Raw genomic sequence first — 7888 nt, forward strand, 5'->3', positions numbered from 1 at the left:
TCCAGGAAGGCGTTGTGGGAGTCCGCAAGCACTGGGATGAGGGACTTGTCCTCCTAGCTGTGTCCTATACAAGAAGCCTCCTTGCTTGAGCCCTCCTGCACAGGGTGCTCCACCGGGCTGGGGAGGAGGGAGACTGGGAGAGATGACCAGACGGAGAGCCCACCTCCTGGCCTCAGGCTGGCCACTTAGAGCTTTCTCCTTCCCGTTCCAGGCTATCTGCGTAGACCCCAGAGTCCCCCTACAGCACCATGACTGGAATGCTGAAGAGGAAGTTTGACCAGCTGGATGATGACTCTTCCTCGCTCTCCTCATCCTCCTCCTTGTCTTCCTCTGGCCACCACTCTAACTCCTGCTCCCCAAGTTCTTCAGTCTCCCCAGACTGGGACTTCGATGAGGAGGGTCCCTGGGATCAGCCACCCCTGCCTCACCGGGAGTTCTGTGGTCCCCAGACCTTCACCCGTGAGTATTCCTCCCCCTGGGGATATGAGCCTCTAACCCCCATTCCTTCCTTCCTGAAGATGAAATTGGGAGGCCACTGACAAGGGGACCCCTGGAGCCCATATCTCTACAGCTTTAGTTCCCTACTTGGCTTCCCCTTGTCCACTTTCCAAAATAATGTAGCCCCTGCCCTGAGGCACTCGTGTTGACAGGACTGGACGTACCATCGGCCCTGGGACTCCTCTCTTAGAAGTCATGTGTTCAGGATAGGGCTCCCCAGAGTGGAGCGCCTTCCTCCTGGCCCACTCACTCCCTTCTGTCTAGTTTGCTCCTCCAGCTTGCACCTTGCCAGTTGAACTCCTAGAGCCTCGGGGCCCACACTTGTTCGCTGAGGCTTGTCAGGCTGCTGCCTCTCCTGTCCAGATGCTGTTTGGCTGTGTCTGAACATAGTGGAAAAGTCCCGCCTCTCCCCCCCATTTTTCTTTCAAACTTGGTAATTCTGCTTCCAGACTGACAAAGGTAGCCCTAGAGCAGGGCTTCTGAGCTCCTATTATGGCTCCTTATCCCCAAAGAGCCTTCTTAGACATTTTTTACAAAATCTCCCTCCCCCTGTGATGTTTTAATAACCACAGATAATGATTCTCCCAGTTTATGTATTGCATGCCTATCTGTGCATTATACATCCAAAATATTTAATGTACATTATGTTTAGTTTATGACTAATCTAGCATGGGTTTATTCTGCAACTGCAGGGATGGTTTAATATTATAAAGTTCAGTTTTACAATTTACCAAATGACTATATCAGAAGAAAAATAAGAGCCACTGCAGGTGCTGGAAGAATATTTGATAAAATACAATGCTCTTCTAAGATCAGATGCTTGGTAAGAGAGGAATAAGTGAACTCTACCTTGAATAATAAAAAAAAATTGTCTCAACAGAAATAGCTGGCATTGTGATCAATGAGGAAACACTGGAAGTAGTCCACTGTCATGAACAAGGTGAAGATGCTGTATGTCACCACTACTAGTTAACGTTGTACAGGAAGTGCTAGCCAATCGAGTTAGCAAAGAGAATGAAAATTAAGTATGTGAATTGGGACAGGCACAAGTTACCATTACTTAGAGATGGCTGACTATCCAGTGAACTCAAGAATATAAACAGAAAGCCTTTTAGAAGGGAATTTCTGTGGGTAGCTGGGTACTAAATTAATATACTAAGTTGAAATGTGTAAAATTAACATTTGACTATATTGCAGTTGATTCTTGTATTCAACCTACTAAAAAGCAATAATATACTAATATATTTCAAATATACTCTTAACTAGCTAGTTAATCAATACACAATCAATGGGCTTTAAAGGGAAAGCCCTTCTAAGCCTGTTGCAAAATGCAAAAACTATAAAGGAAAAGATCAATTTATTTTGATTACATAAACCTTAGAAATTAGTTCATAAAATGCCATGAATCAAAAAAGGCTTCAATATTTCCATAGATAGGTGAGATGATTGTCTCTCTTAATGTAAAGAATACCTACAAATCAATTTTTAAAAAATGTACAAAGGAACTGTAAATGGCTAATAAAAGGTGAGATATTTAATCTTGCAAGTGATCATTTGTACTGGTAAATAAATAACAAGCCAATGCTAACATAGGTGTGGTATTCAATTTCACCAGCTCCAATGGCAGCTGACCCAGTTCATTTTTTTCTTCAGGGTGGAAGAGCAGGGAACTGTGAAGAGACACAGTTCAGCATCATCTTCCTGTAGGTTTTTCTGTACCTCACAGAGAACTAATTAATGCCTTCCCGTCTGCCTTCCAGCACCATCCATCCTGAAACGGGCTCCCCGGAAGCGCCCAGGCCGAGTAGCTTTTGATGGCATCACCGTCTTCTACTTTCCTCGGTGCCAAGGCTTTACCAGCGTGCCCAGCCGTGGTGGCTGCACTCTGGGGATGGCCTCTCGCCACAGTGCCTGCCGCCACTTCTCCTTGGACGAGTTTACAGAGGAGCAGTTGCAGGCACGGCAGGAGAAGCTCCGTCTACGCTTGAAGGAGGAGAAGCTGGAGATGCTTCAGTGGAAGGTAGGAGACCCTCTCCATGGTCCACAAGTTCAGGAAGCTTCTGAAGTTCCTAGCCTTGAGGGCAGTAAGGCAGCTGCTGTTATGATTTTGGGGAAAGAGAACCATGGGCCAGTGATGGCTTAATCACGGTCTGTTGCCTGGGTCATCTGCTGAGTGGGCCATGAAAGAGCTCATGTTTGCTATAGTCCTAGGGCCACAGTTCCAGAATCTGACTTCACTGGGGAGGAGAAACATGGAGTTGATGTGATATTAGGGTCCTTGTAGCTGTCTGCCTGCTGGACAGAGTTTGTGTAAGAACTGGGGAATGACAGGGATAGGAAATCTCCTTCAAAATGCCCTGAGGGGGCCTCCCTAGTGGTGCAGGGGGTTAAAAGTGCAGTACTTCGAAGCTCTCACAGCCACTGCAGCATCAGTTCAATCCCCAGCCAGGGAGGTTGACTCACATGGCACGGCAGACCTCTCCAGTCTCACCCGCTGCTCCCCTCAGCAGTGTACTTTGTCATTCTTCCTGTTCTGCTCCCCACTCTGTTCCTGGTGAATCATCTCACTCCCTGCAACTCTGGCCTGTACCCCAGTTTTTGTATGCATAAATAGTTAAAAGGAAAGAGCCCCAAGGACCATGTTCCTGGCTGTTTCACAATGCCCCCAGCCTAGAGGAAGCATGTTTATCAAGGGACTGGTGGCTGTGAAGGTGCCGCTCACATCCATTCTCTCTCCTGTGTATGTAGCTCGCAGAGACCAGCGTACCAGAGACAGAGGCCAGGCAGCCACTTACAGTGGATGCGATTGATGATGCCTCTGTGGAGGAAGACTTGGCTATGGCTGTGAACCGCGGTCGGTTGGAGGAGATGACCTTCCTACAGCCCTACCCCGCACGGCAGAGGCGGGCCCTTCTGCGGGCTGCGGGTGTGCGGAGGATCGACCGAGAGGAGAAGCGGGAACTGCAGGCTCTGCGCCAGTCCCGGGAAGATTGTGGCTGTCGCTGTGACCGAGTCTGCGACCCTGAGACCTGCAGCTGCAGCCTGGCAGGCATCAAGTGCCAGGTACTGTGCTGCACCCAGCTAGGAAGGGAAACCTGAACCCTAAGCCTTCTCTGGGCTCTGCACGATCCTTACTCATGCCTCTTCTTTCTTTGCAGATGGATCACACAGCATTCCCCTGTGGGTGCTGCAGGGAGGGCTGTGAGAACCCCAAGGGCCGTGTGGAGTTTAATCAGACACGCGTTCAGACCCATCTCTTCCACACGCTCACCCGCCTGCAGCGGGAACAGGGGGCAGAGAGCTGTGGGGAGCTGGAGGCCCCCATCCAGGATGGGCCGCCCAGCCCTGGGGCTCAGGTCACGGCCCCTCCTTTCTCATTGGCCAAGCCATCTGTGAGCAGTGAGCTGGGAGACAACAGCAGTAGCAGCGACATGACCGACTCTTCCACAGCATCAGGCACTAGTGAGGCCCCAGACAGTCCTGCACACCCAGTCCTGCCCGACCCTGGCTTCCAGCCCAGCATGGATGACGACAGTCTGGCACGGATCCTGAGTTTCAGTGACTCTGACCTGGGCGGGGAGGAGGAGGAGGAGGAGGAGGAGAGGGGCTTGGGGAGCCTCGACATCCTCAGCTGTTTCCACCCAGCTGACATCTTTGGTACTGGCGACCCTAATGGCCTGGCTAGCTGGAACCACAGCTATTCCAGCTATAGCCTCACATCAGGCGTCCTGGATGAAAATGCCAACCTGGATGCCAGCTGCTTCCTAAATAGTGGCTTTGAAGGGTTAGAAGGCAACCTCCCTGGCATCTCAGTGCCACTGAGCACGGATGCTGGCCAGAGCAGTTCAGTGGACCTCAGCTTGTCTTCCTGTGACTCCTTTGAGCTGTTCCAGGCCCTGCCAGACTACAGTCTGGGGCCTCACTACACCTCCCGGAAGGTGTCTGACGGTCTGGACAATTTTGAGGCACTCCACTTTCCCTTGCCTGCCTTCTCTCCACCTGGGGACACCAGTACTTGCTTCCTGGAATCTGTTGTAGGCCTATCTGAGCCGGCCACTGCTGAGGTTCTGACTCCCTTTGTGGACAGCCAGTTGTTTGAGGACACTGCCCCAGCATCTCTGGTAGAAGCTGTACCTGTGTGAGGACTGGGGTGCCTTTTCCTGGCCCCAGGAGCCCTGTTGCTGCTTTGTTGTCATTTGGGGGCTCCCTGAGGTCTATATGTAATAGCTCCCGTTGGCTGGCTCACCGGTGTGGGCACTCCGGGTTTTCATGCAACACTTTGGAATGATTTTATTTATTTTTGTAACATTCTGTGCTAAAGAGAGGGTGGGGAAGGGGCTTCCCCTTTACATGCCTCCTCCTAACCCCATGCCCGCAGTCTTTTCTACTTCCATGGCTGGCACCTGCCAGTAATGGGGGAAGGTGGCTCCTCTGGAGATTTGCAGACTTCTTTCATTCAGTCAGTCTTGTGTGATGTTCCTGGCCCAAGATGGTGAGCCGGGGTGAAATCAGTCACTTTTTATGGCTTTTCCTGCCACCCTGAGCCATAGACCCATGGGTGGCTGAATCCTCTGGACTGTGAAAACTAATTTATTTCCATAATTTATTGGAGACGAAGCAGCTTAGGTTTCTCCCCTCCAGCTGGTGGGCAGTGCTGGGGTCAGGGCGGTGCATGACCCTCCCGTCACATTGGCCTTCTAGTCCTGCAGCTCTGCCTTGCCAGGACTTCGGTGTGAAGCAGGTGTGGATTCAGCCCCAAGGCCCACTGTGTCTGCTGCCCAAATCTAGGTGGCTGGGCAGGGGAGAGGGGCTGGGCTGTCCCTCTGTGACCAAAATTGTCTTCTGCCCCAAGCAGCCCCTCTACTTCCTGTCCTCTGCCCCATCCCCAAAAGGTCAAAACCTTTATTTTATGTCCATCAGTGTAGGAGGGGGAAACAGGAGGCCCAGAGAGGGCAAGGGGCTTGCTCAGGGTCCGTAGCATGCCCCTGATACTATCTCAGGGCTTTCTGGGCACTGCACTCCAGCCCGGGCCACCTGCCCAGATCTTAAGGCCCTTTGGCGTGGAGCGAGGGGTAATTCCTATGGCTTTTAAGCCCTTCATTTGCAGAAGCTGAATTTTGTATCATAATTTCTATATTGTTCCTGAGTGCTAGAAGAACTATAATTTATTCATTTTTTTTCTCTGTGTCTGTGCCAAGAAGCCCAGGCTCTGGGCTTGCCTCATATCCCAGGAGGCCTTCCCAGCCTGTGTGCTTGTGGGAACACCTTGTACCTGAGCTTACAGGTACCAATAAAGAGGCTATATTTTTAATAGTGTGGTCTGTGTTTGTGGGACTGGGAGCATGGTTATACCCCTCAGAAGACAATAGGGGAGGGGAGACAGGCCCTGCAGGGTATTGAAACACAAGCTGTGTGGGGGTCACCACACACTGGCTCACCTTCCAGGTGGGCCAGTTAACTGGGAGATTAGAAGACAGCGGTGCAGATGGAGCAGTTTTTATTTTGGAGGAAAACACTTCATCTTTCAGCGGCCAGCTGGGTGGAGATGGCGAGCATCAGTTGGTAGTTTTTTGAGACAGGGCCGGCTGCTAGGGACTGGTGAGGGCAAACACACTCCCCCACTCACTGAGCTGAGGCCTGAGCTAGTCAACCCCCTAGGTGGGGGCAGCTGGATGTGGCAGGTGGAGGCCTGGTGCGGGGCTGGGCACCTTTGGACCGAGCACGGAAGCGGCAGAGCCTCATCCATCAGCACCAGCCAGACCTGTCTGACCTGTCCTGGCAGGCCAGAGCACCAGGCCACGCCCTGCCCTGGGGAGCCCCTGTCTGGGGGTCTGAGGAGGAAGGCTCCCCCTTGGGAATAAAAATGATTTGCACAAGTAGCAAAAAAGAAACAAACAGGGTGTCTGTCCTCTTGCTGCCCAGATGTCAAGGTTACTGGTTAGAGCAGAGCTGCAGAGTGCGGGGTTCCATGCAGCTCTTCTATCTGGTGAGGTGACTTGAATTACTTGGGCTCCCTGGTCTTGGGCCCCCATAGGCCCCCAGCAGCTCCATTAACCTGCAGGCTCCTCCCCCATGGATAGTTTGGCCCCCTCTAGGGCCACAGGGTCACTTGTTGGCCTTTTTTTTTTTTTAAAGATAAGTGATGACCAAGTTAAGTTTTACAGTAATAAAAATGTGATTAATCTACAATCATTACAGCATCATCCACCATCCAAACTACTTGTCTTTCAATACAACCCACCCCAAGAAACCGGATTGTAAAGCAGAGCCTAGGGAAGGTTCCAGACCACTGACTCATACTTGAAGGCCACCTCCACAGGTCACCAGCAGGATGCTATAAAAACAAAGCTCTACAAAAACAAGGCTGAAGCCATAAAGGCCGACTTGGGCTGCTCCTCCAAGGGACCCTTACCCACTTACTCACCCAAGTCCTAGTCACTTCTGAAAACTATGCCATATGTACGTTCTACTCATCTAAGTGTTTTACTTTACTTCTCTCCCCTCCACCCCCCTGAGTGTTTTACTTGATAGCCCTATGCTTACAAGTTAAAACTTGGGTCAAGCAACTTCCACAAATTTATGACTTTGCTGTGCTCTTTTTCCTATGGAATACAAAATATACAGAAATGATTTAAACACAGTTATTAAACATCAAAGCATTTGCTGTGTATCACTGACAGGGATTTGTACTGTGGTTTGGGAACACACAGATCTAGTTGGATTATCTGCTTGGGGATGGGGACTCAGAGAGGGGAAGGGTCTTGGGAAGGTCACAGGGAGATTCTAGGCCCCTGACTCCCAGGTGGGAGTTCCTTCCCCAGAGGTTACACTAGCCCATTTCTGCCATCCTGAAAAACACGGAGAGGGGTAGAGAGAGAACAGCAAAGGTGACCCCTCTTGGCCGGCACAAATAACATGCATCTAAACTGGGATCACTGCTCTGTCCCCTGAGGGGTTAAAGGGCTTTCTGGAGAATGAATTAATTGGTCAGTGTCTTACAAAAGGTGAAGTGCGAACCATTTGTTCTTGGGATGCATTTCCAGGCAACCGGCAGTTAGTCCCAAGTAGGTCCAGACCTGCCAAGGCCAGCTAAAGTCCCAGGGAGGAGGAGAAAGAATGTATGGGCAGGGTGCAGCAGCGGCCTCGTGGCCTGCAGGGTGACGGCCTCCCATGCACTACAGCTCTGGGGCCTTCAGCAGCCCGTCTCCTGTCTGGGCCCACCGCCAGGGAGGACACAGTAGGTTGCATGATAGGGAGGAACAACTGCTTTTTTAGCTCCAGAGTTCTGGGGACCAGATAGGAGAGCGAGGCTTTTGCGGGCTAACAGAGCTGTTCTCCCTCACAGCCTGAGAGAAAAGCAGGGCCCATTAAAAGGTATTCATGGCCCTCC

At 51.2% G+C, this 7888-nt stretch overlaps 1 protein-coding gene across 1 annotated transcript; it reads left to right on the forward strand.

Annotated features, from left to right (window-relative positions):
* The first annotated feature begins 215 nt into the window (after positions 1-215).
* Positions 216-5792, forward strand: CSRNP1 (cysteine-serine-rich nuclear protein 1). Its single transcript, XM_004676293.2, has 4 exons — positions 216-459; positions 2259-2518; positions 3247-3561; positions 3657-5792. The coding sequence occupies exons 1-4, from the start codon at positions 249-251 to the stop codon at positions 4638-4640; spliced, it is 1770 nt and encodes a 589-aa protein (XP_004676350.1). The 5' UTR covers positions 216-248; the 3' UTR covers positions 4641-5792.
* Positions 5793-7888: the final 2096 nt, after the last annotated feature.

The sequence above is a fragment of the Condylura cristata genome, unplaced genomic scaffold, assembly GCF_000260355.1.
Source record: "Condylura cristata isolate star-nosed mole 26May11 unplaced genomic scaffold, ConCri1.0 scaffold00004, whole genome shotgun sequence".
NCBI lineage: Eukaryota > Metazoa > Chordata > Mammalia > Eulipotyphla > Talpidae > Condylura > Condylura cristata.

Bases quoted from the DNA above. Each gene is read 5' to 3' on its own strand.
- CSRNP1 (XM_004676293.2), top strand. From the start codon at position 249: ATGACTGGAATGCTGAAGAGGAAGTTTGACCAGCTGGATGATGACTCT. The intron at 460-2,258 runs GTGAGTATTCCT...TCTGCCTTCCAG, and splicing joins TGGTCCCCAGACCTTCACCC to CACCATCCATCCTGAAACGG. The intron at 3,562-3,656 runs GTACTGTGCTGC...CTTTCTTTGCAG, and splicing joins TGGCAGGCATCAAGTGCCAG to ATGGATCACACAGCATTCCC.